The 25,737-nt window shown below is 42.0% G+C and overlaps 8 protein-coding genes and 2 long non-coding RNA genes across 11 annotated transcripts; 7 read left to right on the forward strand and 3 right to left on the reverse strand.

Moving 5' to 3' along the window:
- Positions 1-97: 97 nt before the first annotated feature.
- Positions 98-8,216, reverse strand: LOC135331475 (WD repeat-containing protein 48-like). The gene is made up of 19 exons (XM_064526653.1): positions 8,060-8,216; positions 7,694-7,918; positions 7,552-7,624; positions 7,312-7,405; positions 6,985-7,103; positions 6,722-6,810; positions 6,360-6,461; positions 5,941-6,118; positions 5,495-5,749; positions 5,340-5,437; positions 4,769-4,876; positions 3,982-4,075; positions 3,815-3,901; positions 3,525-3,709; positions 1,517-1,681; positions 1,083-1,250; positions 916-989; positions 641-782; positions 98-363 (listed from the first exon to the last, which is right to left on the reverse strand). Exons 2-19 carry the CDS (start codon positions 7,916-7,918, stop codon positions 205-207), a joined length of 2,415 nt encoding a protein of 804 aa, XP_064382723.1. The 5' UTR covers positions 8,060-8,216; the 3' UTR covers positions 98-204.
- Positions 8,217-8,225: 9 nt separating this feature from the next.
- Positions 8,226-10,141, forward strand: LOC135331478 (glycerate kinase-like). The gene is made up of 5 exons (XM_064526655.1): positions 8,226-8,493; positions 8,568-8,738; positions 8,797-8,977; positions 9,089-9,202; positions 9,253-10,141. The coding sequence occupies exons 1-5, from the start codon at positions 8,312-8,314 to the stop codon at positions 10,126-10,128; spliced, it is 1,524 nt and encodes a 507-aa protein (XP_064382725.1). The 5' UTR covers positions 8,226-8,311; the 3' UTR covers positions 10,129-10,141.
- Positions 10,142-10,332: 191 nt separating this feature from the next.
- LOC135331481 (uncharacterized) lies at positions 10,333-11,312 on the forward strand. Its single transcript, XM_064526657.1, has one exon. The coding sequence runs from the start codon at positions 10,468-10,470 to the stop codon at positions 11,212-11,214; it is 747 nt and encodes a 248-aa protein (XP_064382727.1). The 5' UTR covers positions 10,333-10,467; the 3' UTR covers positions 11,215-11,312.
- Positions 10,405-12,868, reverse strand: LOC135331479 (tetratricopeptide repeat protein 1-like). The gene is made up of 7 exons (XM_064526656.1): positions 12,483-12,868; positions 12,377-12,437; positions 12,199-12,314; positions 12,003-12,039; positions 11,821-11,910; positions 11,563-11,676; positions 10,405-11,469 (listed from the first exon to the last, which is right to left on the reverse strand). Exons 1-7 carry the CDS (start codon positions 12,825-12,827, stop codon positions 11,357-11,359), a joined length of 876 nt encoding a protein of 291 aa, XP_064382726.1. The 5' UTR covers positions 12,828-12,868; the 3' UTR covers positions 10,405-11,356.
- A 27-nt stretch (positions 12,869-12,895) lies between these two features.
- Positions 12,896-14,170, forward strand: LOC135331482 (D-amino-acid oxidase-like). The gene is made up of 2 exons (XM_064526658.1): positions 12,896-13,121; positions 13,202-14,170. Exons 1-2 carry the CDS (start codon positions 12,919-12,921, stop codon positions 14,055-14,057), a joined length of 1,059 nt encoding a protein of 352 aa, XP_064382728.1. The 5' UTR covers positions 12,896-12,918; the 3' UTR covers positions 14,058-14,170.
- Positions 14,171-14,780: 610 nt separating this feature from the next.
- LOC135332013 (uncharacterized) lies at positions 14,781-17,982 on the forward strand. Its single transcript, XM_064527318.1, has 4 exons — positions 14,781-15,008; positions 15,100-15,952; positions 16,791-17,002; positions 17,090-17,982. The coding sequence occupies exons 1-4, from the start codon at positions 14,818-14,820 to the stop codon at positions 17,946-17,948; spliced, it is 2,115 nt and encodes a 704-aa protein (XP_064383388.1). The 5' UTR covers positions 14,781-14,817; the 3' UTR covers positions 17,949-17,982.
- Positions 17,983-18,035: 53 nt separating this feature from the next.
- LOC135331483 (D-amino-acid oxidase-like) lies at positions 18,036-19,330 on the forward strand. Its single transcript, XM_064526659.1, has 2 exons — positions 18,036-18,310; positions 18,386-19,330. Exons 1-2 carry the CDS (start codon positions 18,114-18,116, stop codon positions 19,266-19,268), a joined length of 1,080 nt encoding a protein of 359 aa, XP_064382729.1. The 5' UTR covers positions 18,036-18,113; the 3' UTR covers positions 19,269-19,330.
- A 1,312-nt stretch (positions 19,331-20,642) lies between these two features.
- Positions 20,643-21,656, forward strand: LOC135331626 (uncharacterized). The gene is made up of 3 exons (XR_010393047.1): positions 20,643-20,840; positions 21,182-21,237; positions 21,294-21,656. It is a non-coding gene; the product is annotated as an uncharacterized LOC135331626 (long non-coding RNA).
- On the reverse strand, positions 21,568-22,186 carry LOC135331627 (uncharacterized). Its single transcript, XR_010393048.1, has 2 exons — positions 21,958-22,186; positions 21,568-21,873 (listed from the first exon to the last, which is right to left on the reverse strand). It is a non-coding gene; the product is annotated as an uncharacterized LOC135331627 (long non-coding RNA).
- On the forward strand, positions 22,185-25,701 carry LOC135331625 (pyridoxal phosphate homeostasis protein-like). Of its 2 annotated transcripts, XM_064526847.1 has the most exons (9): positions 22,210-22,352; positions 22,692-22,758; positions 22,971-23,075; positions 23,270-23,305; positions 23,438-23,513; positions 23,565-23,702; positions 23,990-24,135; positions 24,328-24,423; positions 25,383-25,701. In XM_064526847.1, the coding sequence occupies exons 3-9, from the start codon at positions 23,022-23,024 to the stop codon at positions 25,443-25,445; spliced, it is 609 nt and encodes a 202-aa protein (XP_064382917.1). In that variant the 5' UTR covers positions 22,210-22,352; positions 22,692-22,758; positions 22,971-23,021; the 3' UTR covers positions 25,446-25,701. The 2 variants fall into 2 exon arrangements, with proteins under 2 accessions (XP_064382916.1, XP_064382917.1); XM_064526846.1 differs by lacking the exon at positions 22,692-22,758 and having other exon boundaries at positions 22,185-22,352.
- The last annotated feature ends 36 nt before the right edge of the window (positions 25,702-25,737 follow it).

Here is a 25,737-nt window from a genome sequence, read left to right on the forward strand (position 1 = left end):
TGCCTGGTATTATAGAATACCAGTACGAAGATAATTATATATAATTATATGTAACCTTTTATGTTGCCAATGGTTTCATGTATGTAATTATATATAGTTGTATTATTAAGAAAATTTATGAAATAGACAATCTCAACAGTAAACATCATGCACATAAAAATGAACACAGAAATTTAGGGGATATCGACACACAAAAATCAACAGCTAATCATTTGATGCTAACTGTTCAGTTTTTTCCCCATTCAATGGAGCCTCTTCAAGCACAGAGGGATCAACCTTCTCCCTGTACACCAGCTTCACATCTCCACTGCTCTTCCAGATGAAGTACTTCACTGTCCTCAGGTCTAGCTCAGGGTCAAGCACCTGCAGTATATGGGGGAACACCATTCTACACAATGACAATACAAAGCTACCACCTATATACATCACAATGTCTAGTATAGCAACAGTGTACACATATCACTTAAGGCCACGTCAAGCTTACACATCACGATACCATTTTTAGGCCTTCTAATAACTATGATAATAATAGTGATCCATAATTATTAGAGGGGAACACACTGCATGTACATGAACCATTATACCAACACAAAATGTGGAAAGTAGACAACATTCCAGACAATAATTTATCCCCACCCACCTGATCCATGCACTGTACTTCCACTTGCCCTGCCTGTTCCTCCAGATTGTCGACCTTCCCTTCTTTGTTGCCAAACAACCTCGGACAGACATACTCCTGTACCTTTCTAATGGAGAGCAGGTCTTGTGCTGACAGTCGATCACTTGTGCAGCCAATTAAAAAAAATAGGTGAAAAACATAGTTTTGTATATAGGATAACAGGCATGGTACATGTAAGTAGTAAAGGTAACACAATATGATGTATTGAAGGTAGTTTGCTCAGACAATTAACTCACTCTTTTCCTCCTTTGATATTCTTTGGCTCCTTGACTAGAGTGAAGTTGATCTTGATGACTCCAGGCAGTTTTTTCTGCAAATAACAATTGATGGCAAAATTATTAAACTTATAACACCTCCTCACTAACGATGTAATTATGTATTCGGGTACAGCTAGTGTACTCACCTGACAGACAATGTCCATGGCCCAAACAGGGCATGAGTTGTTGAGCTGTTTTGTCTCATGGTTACCACCGGCATCACCGGCCAGGAAACGGACGAGGGTGGTCCCACAGTCACCTGATTCTGCGATGATCACAGGGGTGTGCTTAGGAACATCAAAGTACAAGTAGTCCTGCAGTTGGTATACGACCATTCATTGGTAACAAGAGGGAAACACTGTTTGGGTAAATAATTATACCAACACAATACAGGTACACGTAGGTACAACAAGTTATTGCCATCTGATAGTAAGACTAGTACATGTACTACTAAATGCATTGTGGGGTAGAGTACACAGACCTCAGTACACATCTGCAGGTAATTAACATCAGCTACACACTAGCTGCTCTAACATCAGCTGGATGATGATTACACACTAGCTGCTCTAACGGTCCTCACCTGTACATCACTCGACTCCACTGTCTCCTTGCCCACCGTCTTCTGCTGCTCGTGATACTGAACCAGCCTCTCCTCAACACGTTCAGCCAACTCCGTTTGCTCAATGGTCGCCAAACTCTCAGAGAATCGGTCCCACGTCACATCCTCAGCCTCCTTCAGCCACATCTGTGTGAGTGTGTGGGGGGGGGGGAATATCCATGAGGGATACTGACACTACTATTACATTCTATGGAGTCAAGGGGGGAAATTATTCAGGCTTGCCTCAAAATTCTTCTCAGTGGATACAAACGCAAATGATGGTTAATTGGCACACTCTTTACAGTATAATACTGTACAAATAGGCAAAAAGAGATCAACATATCATACTAGAGCACTAAAGTGCAAACCCTCGGCTGGTGACATGATTATAAAGAAACCAGAAGACTGATATAATGCAGTGCATAATATAGTGATGTTGTTATCATCATCATGCATGACTTGCACAGCAACTCAGGAGCAATAAAACTAAACCAGACTGGAGGCATGCTGAAACATTTGAGAACAGGTAGTATATGCAGTGCATATACTATAGATATATGCACTGTGGATTAGGATCACAGCAAAGAAGCCTGGAGTCTCAGAGAAGTATGGCTCCAGGTCCTGCATGGATCCCAGTCAGCTAAAGCAAGCTTTCTACTTTAGTGACCCTGTTCCATTGTTCCTGGTATATACAGCTTTCTACTTTAGTGACCCTGTTCCATTGTTTCTGGACCTGGTACAGGATCACTTCAGTTATAAGTAACGCATGTGCAAGTTCTGTCCAAGCTACATTTTGCTCGCTTTTATTAGACAACGAAGCTTTAACACCGAAAGCTGCCACTATTAGAAGTACTGAATTGTTGTGTGGAGGCTACCCATGCTGTAAACGCAGTGCTAGAGCATCCAGGTAAGCAGACCCAGTCACAAGCTTCTTAGCTTTTGCTCGTTTTTATTTGACAACGAAGGTTTAACAGGAAATTCTGCCACTATTAAAATTAATAACTTGTTGTATGAAGGCTATCCATGCTGTAAACGCAGTGCTGTGGCATCCAGGTGAGTAGATTCACCTGTCACAAACAAACAAACAAACAAACAAACCAAACTAGAGCACTAAAGTGCAAACCCTCGGCTGGTGACATGATTATAAAGAAACCAGAAGACTGATATAATGCAGTGCATATAGTGATGTTGTTAACATCATCATGCATGACTTGCACAGCAACTCAGGAGCAATAAAACTAAACCAGACTGGAGGCATGCTGAAACATTTGAGAACAGGTAGTAGTACTATAAATATATGCACTGTGGATTAGGATCACAGCAAAGAAGCATGGAGTCTCAGAGAAGTATGGCTCCAGGTCCTGCATGGATCCCAGTCAGCTAAAGCAAGCTTTCTGGTTTAGTGACCCTGTTCCAATATTGTTCCTGGTATATACAGCTTTCTACTTTAGTGACCCTGTTCCATTGTTTCTGGACCTGGTACAGGATCACTTCAGTTATAAGTAACGCATGTGCAAGTTCTGTTCAAGCTACATTTTGCTCGCTTTTATTAGACAACGAAGCTTTAACACCGAAAGCTGCCACTATTAGAAGTACTGACTTGTTGTGTGGAGGCTACCCATGCTGTAAACGCAGTGCTAGAGCATCCAGGTAAGCAGACCCAGTCACAAGCTTCTTAGCTTTTGCTCGTTTTTATTTGACAACGAAGGTTTAACATGAAATTCTGCCACTATTAAAATTAATAACTTGTTGTATGAAGGCTATCCATGCTGTAAACGCAGTGCCATGGCATGCAGGTGAGTAGACTCACACATTACAAACAAACAAACAAACAGACCAACGGACTACTATACCCGTGGCCGCCCACGCGCGCCTCGGGTAACAACTACTATAACCCGTGGCCGCCCACGCGCCTCGGGTTAATAAGCACAATGCTATGAAAATAGAGAAACTACTAGCTTAATTGCTACACCACAAGAACTCTACTCACCTTGAACAAGTCCTCCAGACACAGCTCTGGTTTGCTGGGGTGAGTGTTCTTGAGTCTCTCCACCTCCTCCTCTGGTATGGTGAGAGCAGCTGCCAGTTTCTCCCACATCACAGCATCACAGCCGGCACAGATCTCAAGCAGCTCCTCCAACTGGGGTGGGGGTGGAGGGGAGGGAGCTAGTGGGGCTGTGTGCGTGTGTGTGTGTAGAGGAGAGGGGTAATTATTGTTTGAGAGGATGCAAGATTGAGAAGAAAAGTATAAAAGGGGTAAGGGTTACTAGATCTAGCTACCTTTGTCTGTGTGTTTCTCCTCCTGCTGTGGGTGGGTAGAGGGCCAGTGCTCGAACAAGGCATGCAGTAGAAGAGCTCCAAGGTTCACTGCACAATCAGTACACATCTGATAACACAACTTCAGACATGGTTGAATGCACAATGTACTGTAATTCCCTCAGGCTTACTCTTGAGGTCTGAAGCCACGTCCTTTGCGTTGGTACGGGAGCCAATGACCCAGGCAGAGAAACACTCATTCTCTTCCAGGCGAATTGTCAGCATCTAGCAATCAAGAGTATGTTCAAACTACACAATTATCCAGCCACACAAAACATTTGCATTTGCAATGTACCATATACAAAAAGAAGGAATGACTCTCCATATTGCAAACAACTAATTTTAACAAACAGCCAACAGTTCTATTTCACTTCCCTCTCCCTATAACCATAGATTAAAGAGTTAGAGGGATATAGGAAACGGTTGGTATTCTTGAATACGTCCGTGCTACGCTGCGGTTTAATCGAGGCCATCACAACAATACCTATTTCTAATTAATTCTACACCCAGTGCATAATACTAACTGTGCTAAGTTTGTGCAACTCACTTATATTTCAAGGTCTATACCTATTGTAGTAGTCATAACCAGCACGCTTACACGTTACATGGTCCATTAGCTCTAAAACAGCATTGGGAACTTATAACTTTATTGGAAAGTCTCTTTTACTGGGTGTGGTCAGTCATTAGCAAGTACTACACGTGGCTCATGGACTAGGCGTGTTATAAATTGTTGAAAGAGATAATGTCTCGAGGAAACCCAACTTTCTTATTTTGAGGGAGTTACCCGGCATAATAGCCTCGTTCATAGGGCGTAACGCGGATTGTTTTCGAGGCTCCACTGCAGATTCAATGTAAAATCATCACGTGCACCACTCCGTTTCCTATCCCTCTAACTCTTCAATCTATACTATAACTCACCCCAGTCTTGACCTCGACAGAGAACCAGTTAGGGGTGTAGTACTTCTCCTGTCTTTGTGCGGCCTCATCATCCATATTCACAGGGCCAAGATCCTTAATCTTTCGAGCCTAAGCAACACACATCCTCACATACGTACGTAAGCTTTTCAAAACTACACTGACTTATAAAGTTACAATCACCTCACTTGAAATTCAAACCTTATTTACATGCAGGCAGTACTACAGTAGTAGAGTGTACATGTATAACCACACCACTAGGCTGTACACATTCTACACACTTTAGGTCAATCACAGTGGTTCAGCTTCTTGCACTGTGGGTTGCAGATCAGAGGAGGTACGACACGCGCGCCTCAATTTAGCAATTAGCCTCTGCAATAACGTTGAGCGTGGGCGGAATCATTATCGAGGCACGCGTGTCGTACCTCCTCTGATTACAGACAGATATACATGTACCCTCGGTCCCCTAAAACATGTGCTTAAGTCAGGAACAGACCAGCTTTGAATGAGTTGACTACTTCACTGGCTGCTATCCCAAACACACCTCAATATGTAGCTACCAAGGTTAACTCACGTGCATCACATCCCAGAGTGCCACGTTATCATTGGAGTCCCTAGTCAACACTTGTTGTCTGTTGTTAAGGACACGGAAGTCCTTGATGCTACTGCCACCTTCACATTAGAGGCAATTACAATGTAGTTAAAATAAAAATGTGATTAAAAACTCACCAGGCAGAGTGGCAACAGGTTTAGTAATGAACGGAGTTGGCTCGTCTATATTAGTGATCACCACCTCTTCCTCTGACTCCTCCCCACTCACGAGACCATCCCCTTCCTCAATAAGGAGTTTGGGATCAACAGACCACTTGTTGATACTGGTATCTGTGGTAGCCACCCAGAGAGAGTCAGTCCCTCCACTAGTGTCCAGAGCCAGACTCAGTATAGGAGACTCCTCACAAAACAACAGTGTGGACTCTTGGCTAGCTGCAAGATACAAAAAGGTGTCTTCATCCCTAATCTTAACTAGCAAGTACATAATACACTTATAGCCCTTGTACCATTTCTAGTTGCTAGTTAGGGACTCTAGACAAATAATTATACTCACTGTACACGTAAGGCAACTAGTGTTTGGATCTGACACATTGCGTACGTGTTTTCTTTCTTACTTGACTTACTTTCAAACAACTCAGTAGCGTAGACCTTTTTGTCTCTGCCTCCAGAGTAGAAGGTGGTGAACTCATTGTCCACAGCCAACGCCCACACTCCCTCTTCATGTATTCGAAACGTTTCCACACACCGCTGTTGCCCTAGCGACCAGAGCCGCACTGTGCCGTCCGAGCTCCCAGACAAACACTGTGTATTGAGAGAGTCATCAGACTGATGTCATAGACTGATGTCACACTACATGTACATGTAGTATGTACACTGTACAGGATAATTTCTCAGAGCTGTTGGTAACGCCTATATACGCAAGATACAAGAAAGGGTTTTTTTTTACAAAATTGACAAGGAGTATACTGATCACAAAAGGAGCTAGGTCTTACAAGTGGGTAGGAGAACAGGCTGCAGTTCAGACACAGGGAGTATCTCTCACCATTGTTCCGTCTCTGTTGAGAAGGAGAGCTCTGACATTGTCCGTGTGTCCTTTCAGTTTCATTGATCGCTCACACGTACGAGGATCCCACACTCTCAACAACTGTAGTAGAGCAATAGGTATACACACACATGCAGTCGTTTATAGTATTTTTCTTACGTTACATCTTATAAAGTAAAGACAGTTTGGGGGTGTTGCTATGACCACCAAACTCTTAGCTCATGCGCTCAGTTTTGTATAGTCTCAGACTGTACAATTAACTATAGCCAGAGACATTCAAGCAAAGGCTTCCATACAGTGCCCAGTACACACGTTTGGCTATACTGCTATAAATAGAGTGTAGTCCATGACTATGCCCTCACCTTCTCAGTGGAGCCACAGATGAGGACAGTCCCAGCATCGTTGAGTACCAAGCTGTACACAGACTCTTTTGATCCAGTAACTGTAGTGGCTGCACAAACAAACATCGATAAGCTCTGTGCTATGACTCAACCAACAAAAGCATGGGCCAGCTACATGTACAATGCAAATAGAGAACTTAAATGATGCCCTGCACTTTGTTGAGGGTTTTCGAATGCTTGTACACGTGCGTATGGTTACTCAACCAACATGGCTGCATGCTCACTGGTGATGGTGTTATTAGCAGAGGTGAGAGAGGTGAGGGTCTTGATATCCCAGAGGTAGATGTTCTTGTCTAGGCCAGCACTGGCCACCAACTCGGTATCCTTTGCGTAAGCCAGACACCTATACACGTGTGCGTGTGTGTGTGTGTGGGGGGGGGGTTATGAGAGGGGACATTTAGAGGAATGCTTGGTCGGACACTACTTAAGGGAGCAGAATGGTCCAATAGCATCCTAAAAATAGTTGAGGATTAGTATTATATGTAATTAGCTAAGAGAGGGCCTAAAAACAGGAAATGGATGAAACGCAACAGGAAGTGGACACTACATACTTCACATAATCCTTGTGTGTTCTTAGAGTAGACGCACACGATCCTTTGTTAGTGTCCCATAGCTTTATAGTTGTGTCGGAGGAGGCAGACATCACTGTGTGTGTGGTGTGGGATGAGTGTGGGGTGTGATGTGTGTGTGTGTGGGGGAGTTTGTGGGTTAAGTTATAGTGCTGTGTGTGGTGTGTGTGTGGGAGGGACTACACTAACTAGGTGTGTGGTGTACGTATGTGCACGACTTACTGTATTTGCCGTCAATACAGAGGGCAATGTCATTGACCCAGTCAGTGTGGTGCTCAAAGGACTTGAGATGGGGCTATGATGAAAAAACAAAAGAACAACGTGAACCAGAGAATTCCATGAGACCTCCATTATATATACTTACAATCTCATTGTTCCCGGAATACTGACTGAGGTCCCAACTCCGAATGATTGAGTCCCTACCAGCTGTGTATAGGTGCTGGTGGGTGCGGTCAAAGCAGAGCTTGTTCACACCCGATCGGTTTAGCTTCTCCTCAACGTCTCTGATCACGTATGAGATGGCCACCTTTCGTCTAATGACACTTCGTATCGTCCCCCCACCACCACTTCCATACCCCCTGCTGCTCATCTGAGAACAAATCCATGAATGAGTCAGAGCTACTAGCTGAGGTTTGGTTAAGGCATTTATAGTCACATGGGATAGAAAATAAAACAAGCACATGTACTAGATCTAATACAAAGTCAACTGTTCAATAATTAATCTTCCTACCTGACAGCCTTAGTTTGATTTCTTGCTACACAGTTGATAATGACTTGTCACCTGATGATGAACTGTTGAGGGCTGGATAATGATGATCTCTTTGAGAACACAACTCCTTGAATGATCATTGCCCCACCTCCAGCCACGCCCATCTTAGTATGCTGAGCCACGCCCATCTTTACCAATCCAGCAGCAATAAAATCGAGGCAATAAAATTGTGTGTTATCCTGTACGTACACAACATACCTCAGCTATGATAGGATGATGAGCCGAGGCTTGAGCACAGCAGTGAAGGGAGCTGGACTGAGATACTCTCACCTGGAGAAGATCTACTCTGCAGCCATTGCAACTGTCTCCCCTATGAAGCTAATATCTGAAGCATTAGAGTTTGATAGGGCGACTGAGGTGCTCACTGTTGGCCATGCGTCTTACCAGCTAAACCGGTAATTTCAATCGGAGTGTAATTGTTTTCTTCAATGTTTGGCATGCATCACATTCGACCTTGTTGTTTCTGCAGTAATGTGAAGGTGGTGGCATTTGGCAAGGCAGTGCTCGGAATGGTGGCAGCTGTGGAAAATGTGATTGGGGAACATATTATCGAGGGTGTGGCTAGTGTTCCCATAGGGACCATGAGCACAGCAATGTCCAACTTCCCACAATACCTACCTCCTGAAACAAGTAGAATAAGGTGCAAATAATGAGTCGCGGGATTTATGTTTGTTTATCTTGTATTCTACTGTATGCAGAATTCGTGAAGGGGCTCTACACAATCTCCCTGATGTAGCGTCTGAGTTGGCAGCTAGAGAGATACTGAGCTTGGTGAGGAGTGCCAAGGACGATGAGTTGATCATCACTCTGATATCTGGTGGTGGGTCTGCTCTTCTGCCCTGTCCTGTCAGTGGGGTCACCCTGGAGGAGAAAAAACAGGTATCACCTTTTACCACACATACCAGTGAAAATCAGTTCCTCGATACAGAATGATACATTTCTGTGAGTTTACATGTCAGGGAATTTCATGTATCCTATTTGTGTGCCCAGGTTATGGAGAGTCTGGTTAAGTGTGGTGCTGACATCAATGAGCTAAACATGTTCAGGAAGGCACTCTCTGAAATCAAGGGAGGCAAACTAGCTCAAGCAGCTTACCCGTCCAAGGTACAGCTTTTTTTATAGGTGCTTTACCTTGCTGACTTGTATCCTTACAGCTCGTTGCTCTAATACTGTCTGATGTTATAGGTGACCCACTGGAGACGATTGCCAGCGGACCCACGGTACCAAATAACACCCACAATTGGGATGTACTCGATCTCTTGGACAAGTACAAGCTTAGAGAAGAACTTCCAACATCAATTATAACACATTTGGTTAAAACAGAAGAAGTGAATAACAATGTACCCGTTTGTAACGGAGAGTATATCAACACACAGAATGTACTGGTTGGGACAAACAAAATTGCCACAGCTGCTGCTCTACAAACTGCCCAGGCTCTCGGATATTCAAGTCATGTGTGGTCTCATTCCATTCAAGGGGAAGCAAGGAAAATAGGAGAAATGTTCGCCTTAGTTGCTCATAGCCTTTTTTCAGCGATGAAAGGAGAATCTTTTCAATTGCCAGAAGTCTGCTTTGAAAACTGCTCAGAAGATATCAGAGACAATTTGTTAAATACTTTTTCGTCAATCCACGATAATGTCCAAGGATGTTGTCATCAAATTTGTCTAATAAGCGGAGGAGAGCCTACAGTGACAGTTAAGGGAGATGGGAGGGGAGGACGAAATCAAGAACTAGCACTTGCCTTTGCCATAAAACTGAACCAACTTCGAACCTCTGTGGATTCCCACTGCCTCTTTGCCTCTGTAGGTACGGATGGACAAGATGGACCTTGCGATGCGGCAGGGGCAATTGTGGATGGCAATGTTGTTAATGATTCGATGAAACAGAATTTGGATCCTGTAAAGTTTCTGGATGATAACGATTCCTTTACATTCTTCTCAAAACTAAATGATGGACAGTATTTGATTAGAACTGGACTGACTGGAACTAATGTTATGGATGTACATGTGCTATTATTGAATATCTCATAAACTATAACTACAACTGTAACAGTATTCGGAGGCATGGCACTGTATTGAAAATGACAAGCTCTTGTGCATGTTCTAAATATGAATAGTCATGTGCAGAATGCATGTGAAGTCATTAAAGCATGTGTCCATAACTTGATTAGACAAATCAAGTGTGGCTTGTTGTGAGATTGAGGTTTTACTTCTCTTGCACATGCGCAGAATAGCATAGAAACCTTGTGAAGTCAGCTGAACTTTGACCAGGGAACCAGTGAGAACCAGCAGCCCTTATAAAATTCATTTTGTAAAAAAGCTTGAGCTCTGGTGTGTGTTTCCGTTTTGCAAGCTGGTGCAGTGAACATTATGAGTGGTAGAGACGTTCTAGTTCTTTTTGATGTGGATGGCACCCTCACGCCCTCGAGGTTGGTCATCAAACCCGATATGAAAGAGTTCATTCTTAAACTCAAAGAGATTTGTGTGATTGGAGTCGTTGGAGGCTCTGACTTTGTCAAGATGGAGGAGCAAATGGGAGGAGAGGGTTTCACACAGATGTACGACTATGTGTTCTCAGAGAATGGCCTAGTTGCATTCAAAGATGGCAAAGAGTTCAGCCGCATGAGTATCAAGAAGAAACTCGGTGAAGAAAAAGTAAAGAAATTTGTCAATTTTTGTCTCCGCTATACAGCCGATCTGGACATTCCCAAGAAACGTGGCACATTCATTGAGTTCAGAGATGGTCTCATCAATGTTTGCCCCGTCGGTCGAAATTGCACTCAGGAGGAACGAATGGAGTTCTTCGAATACGACAAGACGCACAAAATTCGTGAAACATTTGTTGAAGCCTGCAAGCAAGAATTCCCTGATATGGGTCTCCAGTTCTCCATTGGTGGGCAGATAAGCTTTGATGTGTTTCCTACCGGCTGGGATAAGACCTTCTGCCTGGGTCTCATGGATTTGACCCAATTCAAAGAAATACACTTTTTTGGAGACAAAACGATGCCTGGAGGAAACGATTACGAGATCTACGAGGACCCTCGCACGATTGGGCACAGGACCACCTCCCCTGAGGACACCAAACAACAGCTGAAGGAACTCTTCTACAAAAACTGAATTATCATTATATTAAGTATGGACTGTTTCATCTGACTAGTATTAACTATAAAGTGTTGTTATTGATATGATTTATAGTGTTCACTGCAGTACATTAATGACATTGTGTACTCTGACAAAAAACAACAAAAAAGTATGACAATTATCTTTTAAAATTAATAGAGTAACCACCAGTTTGGTTTTGCTGTAGCTGAAAATTGTTTGTTGAGAGTCCAAATGGGCCGAGTACAGCGTTGCCAAGCTCCTTCAACTTCCCTGTACAAAACAAAGCATATGCATGTATGATTATAATTAATTCAACATACCAAAGGATGTTAAAGCAATAATAATTGAATTAATTGAACATACCTAGCATCTCATCTTTGAGTTTCTCGTTTTGTTCCTTGACTTTGTCTGGCAGGTACATCACGGCTTGTCTGGCAGTGCTTTGGGTGGGATCAATCTCTAGGGCCTTCTTGTAATCTAACAAACACAGCATTAAAACAACAGTAGGCCTATTAAGGTGTGAAGAGATAAAGAACAAAACATCGTATTGTACCTGCTTAACAAAATGAATACTGTACTATACACGTTGTATTTTTTTGTAGTTGTATTTTACATACGTACCGTTTAAAGCGTCTTCATACTTCTCTAGGGTCTCACTAGCTTGAGCCCGTCTTAGAATGGCCTTCAGATAAGTTGGCTCCAACTCTAGAGCTGAGAAAACAACAGGAGGATAAAAGTGTGTATGAACCTATGGGAACAAATACATAGCTACCACCAACTTGACAATTAAACTATCCACTTACTTTTTGTGCAGTCGTCAATGATAGCCTGATGATTATCCTGCATGTGCACGGGGAACATGTGATGATAATAACAATACTGATTGATGTCATGTCATAATGATTGATGTCAACACAATTAATGTACAGTCCATGGAAAAGACAATAACCGTTTGGGGCTACAATTATAGGCACATGGAATGCACATAAAATAACATACCAACTTCATGTGACAGGTAGCCCTGTTAGCATAGCACACTGCTATCTCATGACTGCACACAGACAGAGGGTAAATCTCAATGGCTTTAGAGTAGCACTCGATCGCATCATCATAATCTGAAAACGTGAGGAACGACGTCACTGACGATATCAGATTCTAATGCAAAACAGGTTAATACCTTCATTCTTGAAGTGAGCATTTCCATCAGCTTTCAATGTATTTGCTTTCTCTTTCAATTCCTAAGAAAAACATTATTAATGTATGAGTGAGGTTTGTGACCTCACTTTGATTTGTTCTTCCGAGAGCTCCACCTTATCTCCCTCAACCACCTCCTGATCATCGCTGACAATACGATTGTCCAGTCCACTCATAAACTCTTGCCTCAGATAATCTCCTCCACTCTCATTATTAGCTGTCGCCTCTCCTAGGTCTCTCGTATTGTCTTTGATACCAAGTTCATCATCAGTAGTGTCTGTATTTTTATCATGTGAGGTTTGAGCTGTATCAGTGTGTGTTTCATCTCCAAGAGAGAGCTTGTCCAGTGTTTCTAGTTCTGATCTTGAGGTAGTGGGTCCATCCTCATCACTCTCAGGGGCCGAAAAAAACTCTTCTCCTGATGAATCTCCCATTTAAATAGCTGAATAAGTGGGTATGGATCTATGCAGACAAAAGCTAGCTTTGACTTTGTAAAAGAAGATAAGGGGTGGGGCTGATCAATGAATGAAAATGGCTATGAAGCTCAAGATTGCTGTTGTTGGTGCTGGTGTGATAGGGCTCTCTACAGCTCTGCATCTGACTGAGAGGTTCCCAGATGCTCTGCAAGTGACAATCTTAGCTGACAGATTCACTCCAGACACTGCCTCTAACAAATCAAGTGCTGCTATAAAACCACAAGATTTCTACGAAGGGCCGGACCAATTTAGGTAGGTTCGATCTACACAGCCATTCAGCCTACCATAACTGAAGTATAATTTGTCAATGCTACCTTATTTTTCCCCCACAGCTCTGCAAAAGATGCGTCTGCTTACCGGGACAAAGTGGATAGGTGGTATCAGGACACAATGAAGAGATTCCATAAGATCCATGTTTCAGAAGACAACAGTGAGGTTCAGCTCACACTACTGACTCATTACCACTTGCAGCATGAGGACACTCCAGATCCATCGTGGACAAATCTTGTCTTTGGATTTAGACGTGTTCTCCCAGACTCTGACGAAACCTCTCTCTTTAATTTCCCACCAGAATGCAAAACAATCTGGTCTTATTCCACGTACACTGTTAACCCCACTCTTTATCTCCAATGGATGCAGAAGCAATTTCTGAGCAGAGGAGGGACTACCAAGAAAGTAAAGATCGATTCACTACAAGAAATCTACGATGGTTTTGATGTTGTAGTTAATTGCACCGGTGTTTGGGCCAGTCATCTGTTAGAGAAGGAAAGTATGCAGCCAGCTAGAGGACAGCATATTCTTGTCAAAGCACCATGGATCAACCATTGCATTCACTATGATGCAGGACCGAAGCTAACATACATCATTGCTCGATCTGACTCGGTAGCACTGGGGGGAACTCTTGAACCTGGAAACTGGAGTGAAAAAATTGAAGAAGAAACAACAAAAGAAATTCTAAAGAGGTGCACTGAAATAGAGCCAAGCCTAGCAAAAGCTGAAGTGATTGGAGTGTCGGTAGGATTGAGACCACTCAGGAGTCGTATCAGATTGGAGAAGAGCTTGGAATCTGAAAGCCCTCTCGTTATCCATTGCTATGGTCACGGTGGACAAGGCATAACACTGAGCTGGGGGTGTGCAAAGGAGATTGGAGACATTGTGCAAGATAGTGTGATCATGAACAAACATTGAGACATTCAATGCTTAACATTATTTTCTATGCCTATACTGTGCCTTTAGTCTTGGAGCATTTATAAGAAAATATGATGATACCATTGTGTTGGTGAATAAAACTCATCTAAAAAGATTTCCATGGAAACCAAAGGTGGTGGGTATGTGGTGGTTTATATAACACCAACATTTTTCTATAGTGGACAATCGCTTAGCGATGGAAAAGACCAATCGTTTGGGTTAAGGTATGGAACTTTGGCACAACATTCCTGAATAGTTAACCGCATGGTAACATAATAGCTTACATAAGTACAAGTACTGATTAATACTCAATTATGGGGTATTTTGGGTGCCCTTTCGCTTAGCGATGGAACTCAAGCAAATTTGTCGGCTAAAGTCTAATTGTTTTTGCACTTTAATCGTTAATAAATTTTCTATCTTTTGATACCAAAAATGTGTCCAGAAATACTTTAGATCTAGTTCCGGAGATATTTGATGTTACACATATTTTTTTACGATCACCCATTTTCACCTAAAATAATTTCCCACTGCAACAACTTTTGGGGAAATATTTTGGAATAATTTTGTAGCTTATTCATTCACCTATGCAATGGTTTCAGCACAATTTCTTAGAAATGTTCCAATCTTGAGATACATTTACTTAAGTTACAACTACTCACCCTGTTGTGGTTTTACTCTCAAAGCTGTAGACCTATATGGGGTGGGAGCAGGGGGTGGGGCTGAGCAGAGACTGCACTGAGAGTCTAGTCCAGAGTCTACCATGAAGCTCAAGGTTGCTGTTGTTGGGGCTGGTGTGATAGGGCTCTCTACAGCTCTGCATCTGACTGAGAGGTTTTCAGATGCTCTGCAAGTGACAATCATAGCTGACAGATTCACTCCAGACACTGTCTCCGATAAATCTGGCGCTGCTATAGAAATAACTGATTTCTACGAAGGACCAGATAAATTTAGGTAGTTCCATACAGCCATGCACTCAGCCTTACTACCATAGCTGCAGTGTAATTTGACCATCAAAGTTATCTATTTTCCCCCATACTGATAGCTCTGCAAAAGATGTGTCTGCTTACCGGGACCAAGTGGAGGGGTGGTATCAGGACACAATGAAGAGGTTCCATAAGATCCATGTTTCAGAAGACAACAGTGAAGTTCAGATCACTCTATTGGCTCAATACCACATATTCCACGATGACACTCCAGACCCATTGTGGAAAGACCTTGTCTTTGGATTTAGGCATGTGCGCCCAGGCTCTGACGAAACCTCTCTCTTTAATTTCCCACCAGAATGCAAAACAATCTGGTCTTATTCCACTTACACTGTTAACCCCACTCTTTACCTCCAATGGATGCAGAAGCAATTCCTGAGCAGAGGAGGGACTACCAATAAAGCAAAGATCGATTCACTACATGAAATCTACGATGGTTTTGACGTTGTAGTAAATTGTACCGGTGTTTGGGCCAGTCATCTGTTAGAGAAGGAAAGTATGCAGCCAGCTAGAGGACAGCTTATTATTGTCAAAGCACCATGGATCAACCATTGCATTTACTATGATGTAGGACCGAAGCTAACATACATCATTGCTCGATCTGACTCGGTAGCACTGGGGGGCACTCTCGAACCTGGAAACTGGAGTGAAAAAATTGAAGAAGAAACAACAAAAGAAATTCTAAAGAGGTGCACTGAAATAGAGCCAAGCCTAGCAAAAGCTGAAGTAATTGGTGTGTCGGTAGGATTGAGACCACTCAGGAGTCGTATCAGATTGGAGAAGAGCTTGGAATCTGAAAGTCCTCTCGTTATCCACTGCTATGGTCACGGTGGACAAGGCATAACACTGAGCTGGGGGTGTGCAAAGGAGATTGGAGACATTGTGCAAGACAGTGTAATCATGAACAAACATTGAGACATTCAATGCTTAACATTATTTTCTATGCCTATACTGTGCCTTTAGTCTATAGAGTAAATAAACGCAATTTGGTGCGTATTGGTACATAAATGTAAATATTTTGAGATTGGAGCATTTCTAAGAAAATATGATGATACCATTGTGTTGGTGAATAAAACTCATCTAAAAAGATTTCCATGGCAACCAAAGGTGGTGGGTATGTGGTGGTTTATATAATACCAACATTTTTCTATAGTGGACAATCGCTTAGCGACGGAAAAGACCAATCGTTTTCGGCTAAGGTATGGAACTTTGGCACAACATTCCTGAATAGTTAACCTAACATATGCATGGTAACATAATAGCTTACATAAGTACAAGTACTGATTAATACTCAATTATGGGGTATTTTGGGTGCCCTTTCGCTTAGCGATGGAACTCAAGCAAATTTGTCGGCTAAGGTCTAATTGTTTTTGCACTTTAATTGTCAATAAATTTTCTATCTTTTGATACAAAAAATGTGTCCAGAAATACTTTACATCTAGTTCCAGAGATATTTGATGTTACACATATTTTTTTACGATCACCCCCATTTTCACCTAAAATAATTTTCCACTACAACAACTTTTGGGGAATTATTTTTGAATAATATTGTAGCTTATTCATTCACCTATGCAATGGTATCAGCACAAATTCTTAGAAATGTTCCAATCTTGGGATACATTTACTTAAGTTACAACTACTCACCCTGTTGTGGTTTTAAAAAGCTGAAGGGACTGTATTAATTATAGATCTATATGGGGTGGGAGCAGGGGGTGGGGCTGAGCAGAGACTGCAAAGAGTCTGGTACTAGTCAGACAGCAGAGTCTACCATGAAGCTCAAGGTTGCTGTTGTGTTGGGGCTGGTGTGATAGGGCTCTCCACAGCTCTGCATCTGACTGAGAGGTTTTCAGATGCTCTGCAAGTGACAATCATAGCTGACAGATTCACTCCAGACACTGTCTCCGATAAATCTGCCGCTGTTATAGAAATAACTGATTTCTACGAAGGACCGAATAAATTTAGGTAGTTCTATACAGCCATGCACTCAGCCTACCATAGCTGCAGTGTAATTTGACCATCAAAGTTATCTATTTTCCCCCATACTGATAGCTCTGCAAAAGATGTGTCTGCTTACCGGGACCAAGTGGAGAGGTGGTATCAGGACACAATGAAGAGGTTCCATAAGATCCATGTTTCAGAAGACAACAGTGAAGTTAAGCTTACTCTACTGGCTCAATACCACTTGCAGCAGCACGAGGACACTCCAGACCCATTGTGGAAAGACCTTGTCTTTGGATTTAGGCATGTGCGCCCAGACTCTGACGAAACCTCTCTCTTTAATTTCCCACCAGAATGCAAAACAATCTGGTCTTATTCCACTTACACTGTTAATCCCACTCTTTACCTCCAATGGATGCAGAAGCAATTCCTGAGCAGAGGAGGGACTACCAAGAAAGCAAAGATCGATTCACTACAAGAAATCTACGATGGTTTTGATGTTGTAGTAAATTGTACCGGTGTTTGGGCCAGTCATCTGTTAGAGAAGGAAAGTATGCAGCCAGCTAGAGGACAGCTTATTATTGTCAAAGCACCATGGATCAACCATTGCATTTACTATGATGTAGGACCGAAGCTAACATACATCATTGCTCGATCTGACTCGGTAGTACTGGGGGACACTCTTGAACCTGGAAACTGGAGTGAAAAAATTGAAGAAGAAACAACGAAAGAAATTCTAAAAAGGTGCACTGAAATAGAGCCAAGCCTAGCAAAAGCTGAAGTGATTGGTGTGTCGGTAGGATTGAGACCACTCAGGAGTCATATCAGATTGGAGAAAAGCTTGGAATCTGAAAGTCCTCTCGTTATCCATTGCTATGGTCACGGTGGACAAGGCATAACACTGAGCTGGGGGTGTGCAAAGGAGATTGGAGACATTGTGCAAGACAGTGTAATCATGAACAAAAATTGACGCTTAGGCCTACATTAATAATTTATTTCTGTAGTTAACGATCTTTACTGCACAAACTATGGGGGTGGGAGCTGGGGGTGGGGCTAAGCAGGCAGGAGTCTGAAATAATCACCACTGATCAATAGAGTACATGTAATAGAATTTCCTTCCTTCATCTCTGCACTGATGAAGCTCAAGGTTGCTGTTGTTGGGGCTGGTGTGATAGGGCTCTCTACAGCTCTGCATCTGACTGAGAGGTTCCCAGATGCTCTGCAAGTGACAATCATAGCTGACAGATTCACTCCAGACACTGTCTCCGATAAATCTGCTGCTGTTATAAAACCACTGGATTTCTACAGAGCTAAAGGATCAGATCAATTTAGGTAGGTAGGTTCCACACAGCCACTCGGCCTACCATAACTGCAGTGTAATTTGACTATCAAATATTCCCCCCACAGCTCTGCAAAAGATGTGTCTGCGTACCAAGATAGGGTGGCGAGGTGGTATCAGGACACAATGAAGAGGTTCCATAAGATCCATGTTTCAGAAGACAACAGTGAAGTTAAGCTTACTCTACTGGCTCAATACCACTTGCAGCAGCACGAGGACACTCCAGACCCATCGTGGAAAGACGTTGTCTTTGGATTCAGGCATGTGTACCCAGATTCTGATGAAACCTCTCTCTTTAATTTCCCACCAGAATGCAAAACAATCTGGTCTTATTCCACGTACACTGTTAACCCCACTCTTTATCTCCAATGGATGCAGAAGCAAATCTTGAGCAAAGGAGCAACTATCAAGAAAGTAAAGATCGATTCACTACAAGAAATCTACGATGGTTTTGATGTTGTGGTAAATTGTACCGGTGTTTGGGCCAGTCATCTGTTAGAGAAGGAAAGTATGCAGCCAGCTAGAGGACAGCATATTCTTGTCAAAGCACCATGGATCAACCATTGCATTCACTATGATCCAGGACCAAAGCGGACATATATCATTGCTCGATCTGACTCGGTAGCACTGGGGGGCACTCTAGAACCTGGAAACTGGAGTGAAAAAATCGAAGAAGAAACAACTAAAGAAATTCTAAAGAGGTGCACTGAAATAGAGCCAAGCCTAGCAAAAGCTGAAGTGATTGGTGTGTCGGTAGGATTGAGACCACTCAGGAGTCGTATCAGATTGGAGAAAAGCTTGGAATCTGAAAGCCCTCTCGTTATCCACTGCTATGGTCACGGTGGACAAGGCATAACACTGAGCTGGGGGTGTGCAAAGGAGATTGGAGACATTGTGCAAGATAGTGTGATCAAGAACAAACATAGACTCGTTCCCAGGAGTTGTCTCTAAAATAACACTTGCATTTATTTTGTAGTCAGCGATCTTTACTGCAGGCACATGGGCAGAGATTGTTTGATTGGTGAAATACAATTGTACCTATATACAGGTATTAGATCATTAATCTTTGCTATGATTGTATATCTATAAGTGAAGTACATGATCTAAATAGTAGTAAGACACTGTTTAGTACATCCCTCAGGGCTATGTTGGGCATACCTTTGGGCTAGCTTCTAAATCATGTAGAACTGACTTCCTAAACAGTGTCTAACTATAAGTATTATGTATAGATCTATCTACACAGGGAATAAAGCTTCTTCTATGTAAAAAGACAAAACAAAAAAATGAAAGGTAAAGATTGTTTGGGCACAAATTAGGGTGGGGGTGAGCAGACTGAGTCACATTATAAATGGCCATGAATCAATGTTGCTGGTGTGATAGGGCTCTCCACAGCTCTGCATCTGACGGAGAGGTTTTCAGATGCTCTGCAAGTGACAATCCTAGCTGACAGATTCACTCCAGACACTGTCTCTGATAAATTTGGAGCTGCTATAGAAACCGATTTCTTAGGTAGGTTCCACACAGCCACTCAGCTTACCATATAGCTGCAACGTAATTTGATTCTCCCCCACAGCTCTGCAAAAGATGTGTCTGCTTACCGAGATAGGGTAGCGAGGTGGTATCAGGACACTATGAAAAGGTTCCATAAAATCCATGATTCAGAAGACGACAGTGAAGTTAAGCTCACTCTATACTGGCTCAATACCACTTAGACCGTGAGCACGCTCCAGACCCATTGTGGGAAGACCTTAAATTGTCTTTGGATTTAGGCATATGTGCCCAGACTCTCTCTTTAATTTCCCACCAGAATACAAAAGGTCTGGTGTTATTCCATATACACTGTTAACCCCACTCTTTATCTTTAATGGATGCAAAAGCAATGCTTGAGCAAAGGCCTTGCTCGATCCATAGATAGTAACTTGATCTGACTGGGGGACACTTTTGAACCTGGAGATTGGAGTGAGAAGATTGAAGAAGAAACTGAAATAAAACCTAGCCTAGCAAAAGCTAAAGTGATTGGTGTGTCAGTAGGATTGAGACCACTCAGGAGTCATATCAGATTGGAGAATAAAAGCTTGGAATCTGAAAGCCCTCTTGTTTTCCACTGCTATGCATAGTCACGGTGGACAAGGCATACCATTGAGCTGGGGATGTGCAAAGGAGATTGGAGACATTGTGCAAGATAGTGTAATCAAGAATAAACAATTGCACTTCTGACATTGCCATGATTTACTACTGTTCACTGCGCATGCTCCGTATTAGGGGTGGAGCAATCCCTTATCGCCAGGATCTGTTCTCATGCACGTGAAGTGCAAAGCACCATAGATAGAAGAGGGAGGGATTGGAAACGAACGACAATTTCAATGATATCCGTTGAAACACTCCTTGTCTTGTTACGTAATCACGTTCTGGCGGGATTGTAACAAAGATTTTCTCTGACTCAGTTCTTGCAGACGTTGTTAGAGTCTAACTTAGACTTCTGGGTTAGGCCAGATGTCCGTGGCTTAACTGTATTCATACCTGGTAAGTTAGAAACTTACTTCAGTAGAGTTGAAGCAGAATAATAGGCCAGTTTTGTAGGGTAAGGTGATAGTCAAAATTATGTCTCCCTCTAGCACATATGTAAAGCTGATTTGCAGTTTGTACCTGTGTCAAACTGTATACTTGGGTCCTAGTGCTTTGCGTAAGTATTACTTTTTGAATGATACAAGTGAAACTTTTGTACTATATCAATAAATAAAGTATTTCAGGAGTGTTTTTTGTCTCCTTTTTTCATCTCTAAAAAGGGCTAGTTGAATATATTCTGCTAATATACTGTTAGAGGAGTATTTGAAGTTTTGCATTGTCTTTGTTTGCACTTACAGAAATGCCGTGAAAATTTTGAATCGTCATTCACAAAAGAATGAATTTAGGATTACTGGTAAGCATGCTATACTGATTATTGCCCACACTATACTTTTATAACAATACCTGCAGTGAGGTCATTTGTGGAGATGGTTAGATATCTGTTCACAATACCTGGAGTCATCAGCAACAGGTTGTGCCAGGACCCCGTTAAATTGGCCAACAAAGACAGAGGGGTAAATCCAACGAGAACCCGAATGTTAGTGAATTTGCTAAGAACACAGGCTCTTCGGGTGATCAACAGCACATGTGCAACAATTAGAGGCAACTGCTGAAAGACAATAGAAGACGACCATTGCAGCTAGGTGATGAGAATAACCCCTTCCCAAAAGAAGGCAGCATAATGTATAGAGAAATCAATTGTTCACATGTTAATTCAATCACATTCACATGTTCAATTCTTAACTGTGATAAATAATTGTTCAATTCTATAAATTTAACTGTGCATGATAATTAAATGATGCTGCAGAGTGTCACGACTTCAATTCTGAGTAGAATTTCAGCCCGAACCATCACACTATGTTCAGAACCCTCCAACGAAATTAACTATCAACGCAGAAGCTGTGTTGAGGGCAACTGCTTCCTCTGGTGATGAAGCTTTGAATCTATGTACTCTCTGTCAAAACAGTCATAAAAGCTTCCTTAAACCTACCTGCATTTACATGAAAAGGAAAGAAAGTAAATGGAAAGTAATTAATTATTATTTATTATTAACAAACAGTTCAACATCACTTACTCTGAAATGGAGCCGGAGCACTACTTTCCATTGTACAGTGCAAATGTAGACCTGAGCTAGAAAGCCATTCTTGAGAACTAGAAAGCCATATACTCGAAATCAGCTGGCTGGAACACAATTTTTATTTTGAGGAAGTATAAGTAGTGATCACTTCCCTCTTTGATCTATGCTTCCGGCAGACAAGGAGTGTTCGGCACACGTGATTCGTTTCCAATCCCTCCCTTTTCTATCTATGAAAGCACATACATGTACTGGAAATTTTAATCAACATGGCTACAACAACTATTTTTGTGAAGGATTTGCCTCGTACACTCACCAAAGTTGGAGAGACGATACTGGGAGCCTCGTCTTCGGTAGCGCGAGTAATGGATAGCATTGACCGAGCAGCCAGAAAAGTAAGCGAAACAATGAAATAGGTATAAATATTTACCCAAGCACATGTATGTACATGATGTAGGCTAGGCCTATACATATCATATGTAGGTACCACTGTACTATGCATGCTAGGCCGGCTATAAAAGAGCGTTCAGTTTGTTTCAATTTACTATAAATATCGGACTATTGTAGCTTGCAAAACTTCTATAATTATTATAATTATGCTATCAAAGCTATTTGAAGAACAAAAGAAAGTCGAACCACGTTTAATTAACGATAATAAGAGCATTAGTTGGGGTTTGGATGAACGACTTTCTTTTGATTTATGGTGTGCTAATGTTTGCTCGCTTTCTTTCCAGCATATCAGTTGGCAAACTAGATTGAATATTCAATCCCAGAATTACTGCAGCAACTGTCTGTAAAAGTGTATGTCCTGTGATGTTATGTTTCTTGTCTGTGTGTAAATTAGTTTTACATGTAATTTAATAAGTATAAAGTTCAAGATTGTTCCCAAAAAGCTTGCATTCCATATATGGCCTTAGGAATTTGCTGATATAGCCAAGAATCTGCATGCTGTCTAGTCTATAGTCGTGAATGTGTGTGTCCTATTCATTACCCCCCCCCCCCCTCCATTGCAGTGTGGTCGCACTACCCCATTGTTGGTTGGTGCAAGCAAGAAACAGCCAGTGATGAAAATACAATGGGCCTACAATCAAGGGCTGAGACATTTTGGAGAGAACTATGTTAGTTATCTGTTGGTAAACTGAACCCAGTGAGATAGTTTAAGGTCACTCCTGAGGTCAATGGTCACTGTATAGTGTGATATTATGTTGTAGGAATGTTACGGAACATGCAGCTATCATGTGCACAGCTGTTGGTTGTTTGGGTTTCTTTTGTCTTTGCTATTGATTACATCCTCTCTGTTTGACCACAATAGGTTCAAGAGCTGGAGAGCAAAGCAAGATACTTACATGTGAGATGTCAGTTTGTCTTTGCCTTTAATAGTTATGCGGAGTTATGTGCCAACTATTAACACCTCTGTCCTCCCCATATATAGCTTTGTTGATCTTTATTAGTCTTATGACTTGTTTGTATACTGGCACAGAATCACACCAACTGTACGGATATCAAGTGGCACTTCATTGGACACCTGCAAAGCAAGAAAGCAAAACTGCTAACAAGTGAGTTAGTCTTTCCATTTTCAGTGTAACGAACTCCCCTGTTCCTTATAGACATTCCTGGCATGTGGATGGTGGAGACTCTGGACAGTCTAAAGTTGGCCAACAAACTCAATTCATACTGGGGGCTCAGAGAGAATGGCAGTCATTTACTGAAGGTTCTTGTTCAGGTCAACACCAGCAAGGAAGAATGTGAGAAACCATCTCTGAGACTGTAACTGTAGTCCATAATACCGTAGCTCTCTCAAAGCTACCATTGTACTGTAGAATGGGGAAATTTGGCGAGTGAGCCATTTGAACCGAATTGGTGTAGATGTCTCAGGTGTGGCTACTACGGCAATGGTGCATCCACCATTAAACTTACATTTTTTAATTGGAGATTTTTTTGGTAGAATTCGCCAAATCGCCAAATGTTCCCATTATACGGTAGCTTAGTTTCTGACTGTGCTGATACTTTAACCCTCCCTTCGTTCCCACAGCCAAGCATGGTTGTATGCCTGAAGAGAGTGTGGACTTGGTCCAGTACGTGATGGAGAATTGTGAAAACTTGGACTTTAAAGGTCTCATGACCATAGGGCAGATGGGTCACTCTTATGATGAGCGTGGGTCTAATCCAGACTTTCTGGTGAGTTTCAGTGAATTCCTAGTATTGTGGAGGAAAGAGCTTTACTAACGCTTATACTGTATGTTTTCTTTGTGTGTGTTTGTTATTGTATGTGTTTCCTAGAGTACTCTTATCTACTCTGTGGTGTTTCTTATGTGTCATTATTACAATGACTTTATGGGTTCCTTTAGGGTTCATGTTTTTTCTTTGCAGCGGCTGGTTGATTGTCATGATAAAGTCAAGAAGCTACTCAAAATCCATCGACCTCTTGAGTTGAGCATGGGAATGTCAGGAGACTATGAACATGCAGTAAGTATTAAATGTTTTGTAACTACCTTTCTGTGTTGTAAGCTTGCCTGAATGCATTATACAGCGAGTAGAACTTTAATTATCCGGAACCTCGATTATCTGGCTTGGCAATTTTATAATTCAGGAAATGGGCGTGTCCCTTAAGTATGCATGCGCATTGCAGCTGTTACTATGGAGACAGGCCTGCTTATCTTTTGCGCATTCACAAACAACCCTGTTTATCAATTAAGTGGGTGGATCGGATCAAGGCGTTGTTTATCTATTCGATTTTCCGGCCTGCCTTTGTATGGAACCAAGGTGTCCAGATAATCGAAGTTCCACTGTACTTGTAATAATTATTTGGCCTCTGTATTATATGCAATGTACAGAGTGTAATCATGTCGTCCCATTAGAAACAATGTTCACTTGTCTGTGCATGTACCTTCGTCTGTGTACCTTGTAATGTCTCGCTATTATAACGAAGAAAATTGATTCTGCGAATCAAAATGGATTCTCTCACACGTGGGGATGAGCGTGCATGCGCATTAGATCCACAGGAATAAGGGGTGTGTTTGCAAGAGGTCAAGTTCACAAATGGCTACTAATAGCTAGTAACAGCTCTTTTCTGACTCTCTTGTAGCTAACAAAAAGCTAGCGCTTTAGTGCAAGACTAACTCATAAGTTGAATAGAAACTTTGTGCGAACAGATGATGCCACGAAAGAGACTGCAACAGCCTTCACTGTAAGTAAAATTAGCCATAACTGGAGAACAAAGCTTTAGTTTGCAAATCCACGAATCAAAATCCAAGAGAACGTAGCTAGAAGCCTATAGAAGTTGTTAGTTTTCGTCGCATTGCAACCGTTGAGCCGTTACAGCTGGAATACATACACACACACACACACACAGTCACTGCATCCCTCGTGCGACTACGCCTCAAGGCATAATTATAGACATTGAGTGTATTTTTCTCTCTATGCAGATTGAGCATGGCAGTACAAGTGTAAGAGTGGGTACAGCACTGTTCGGGCCAAGAGACGATTAAAGTGACTTGCATTTTTTTTCCCAGTTTTTTTCCATCGTGTTTCAGCATTTTGCTGCCTCCTAATCTTACTCGCACTATTGTTTTCAGTAGCACTATATAGCCACATTGGCGAACATTTTCAGGGTGTGCCTTCATTAGAGACTGCTAACTGTCTAAACCTATGGTTTAACTGTAGTTTTTTTCTAAATTGCATATTTGATATGCATTACATTTAAATTTGTGTTGTACTATATAAAGTATTAACTCAGTGATTTTATGAATTGTACAATGCATGCATGCATGCACAGTCATG

This window comes from Halichondria panicea, chromosome 2, assembly GCF_963675165.1.
Source record: "Halichondria panicea chromosome 2, odHalPani1.1, whole genome shotgun sequence".
Classification (NCBI taxonomy): Eukaryota; Metazoa; Porifera; class Demospongiae; order Suberitida; family Halichondriidae; genus Halichondria; species Halichondria panicea.

What these genes read in the sequence shown, in the direction of transcription:
- LOC135331475 (XM_064526653.1), bottom strand. Translation starts at nt 7,918, where the DNA reads ATGAGCAGCAGGGGGTATGGAAGTGGTGGTGGGGGGACGATACGAAGT. An exon ending in TGCTAATAACACCATCACCA is followed by an intron (nt 6,811 to 6,984) that starts GTGAGCATGCAG and finishes TTGTTTGTGCAG; the next exon opens with CCACTACAGTTACTGGATCA. An exon ending in ACCTGTTGCCACTCTGCCTG is followed by an intron (nt 5,438 to 5,494) that starts GTGAGTTTTTAA and finishes TCTAATGTGAAG; the next exon opens with GTGGCAGTAGCATCAAGGAC.
- LOC135331478 (XM_064526655.1), top strand. Translation starts at nt 8,312, where the DNA reads ATGATGAGCCGAGGCTTGAGCACAGCAGTGAAGGGAGCTGGACTGAGA. An exon ending in GCGTCTTACCAGCTAAACCG is followed by an intron (nt 8,494 to 8,567) that starts GTAATTTCAATC and finishes TTGTTTCTGCAG; the next exon opens with TAATGTGAAGGTGGTGGCAT. An exon ending in CCTGAAACAAGTAGAATAAG is followed by an intron (nt 8,739 to 8,796) that starts GTGCAAATAATG and finishes TACTGTATGCAG; the next exon opens with AATTCGTGAAGGGGCTCTAC.
- LOC135331481 (XM_064526657.1), top strand. Translation starts at nt 10,468, where the DNA reads ATGAGTGGTAGAGACGTTCTAGTTCTTTTTGATGTGGATGGCACCCTC.
- LOC135331479 (XM_064526656.1), bottom strand. Translation starts at nt 12,827, where the DNA reads ATGGGAGATTCATCAGGAGAAGAGTTTTTTTCGGCCCCTGAGAGTGAT. An exon ending in TCTCGGAAGAACAAATCAAA is followed by an intron (nt 12,438 to 12,482) that starts GTGAGGTCACAA and finishes TGTTTTTCTTAG; the next exon opens with GAATTGAAAGAGAAAGCAAA. An exon ending in GTATGAAGACGCTTTAAACG is followed by an intron (nt 11,677 to 11,820) that starts GTACGTATGTAA and finishes TGTGTTTGTTAG; the next exon opens with ATTACAAGAAGGCCCTAGAG.
- LOC135331482 (XM_064526658.1), top strand. Translation starts at nt 12,919, where the DNA reads ATGAAAATGGCTATGAAGCTCAAGATTGCTGTTGTTGGTGCTGGTGTG. An exon ending in GAAGGGCCGGACCAATTTAG is followed by an intron (nt 13,122 to 13,201) that starts GTAGGTTCGATC and finishes TTTCCCCCACAG; the next exon opens with CTCTGCAAAAGATGCGTCTG.
- LOC135332013 (XM_064527318.1), top strand. Translation starts at nt 14,818, where the DNA reads ATGAAGCTCAAGGTTGCTGTTGTTGGGGCTGGTGTGATAGGGCTCTCT. An exon ending in GTGTAATCATGAACAAACAT is followed by an intron (nt 15,953 to 16,790) that starts TGAGACATTCAA and finishes GTCTGGTACTAG; the next exon opens with TCAGACAGCAGAGTCTACCA. An exon ending in GAAGGACCGAATAAATTTAG is followed by an intron (nt 17,003 to 17,089) that starts GTAGTTCTATAC and finishes CCATACTGATAG; the next exon opens with CTCTGCAAAAGATGTGTCTG.
- LOC135331483 (XM_064526659.1), top strand. Translation starts at nt 18,114, where the DNA reads ATGAAGCTCAAGGTTGCTGTTGTTGGGGCTGGTGTGATAGGGCTCTCT. An exon ending in AAAGGATCAGATCAATTTAG is followed by an intron (nt 18,311 to 18,385) that starts GTAGGTAGGTTC and finishes TTCCCCCCACAG; the next exon opens with CTCTGCAAAAGATGTGTCTG.
- LOC135331625 (XM_064526846.1), top strand. Translation starts at nt 22,227, where the DNA reads ATGGCTACAACAACTATTTTTGTGAAGGATTTGCCTCGTACACTCACC. An exon ending in GGTCTAATCCAGACTTTCTG is followed by an intron (nt 24,136 to 24,327) that starts GTGAGTTTCAGT and finishes TTTTCTTTGCAG; the next exon opens with CGGCTGGTTGATTGTCATGA. An exon ending in CAGGAGACTATGAACATGCA is followed by an intron (nt 24,424 to 25,382) that starts GTAAGTATTAAA and finishes CTCTCTATGCAG; the next exon opens with ATTGAGCATGGCAGTACAAG.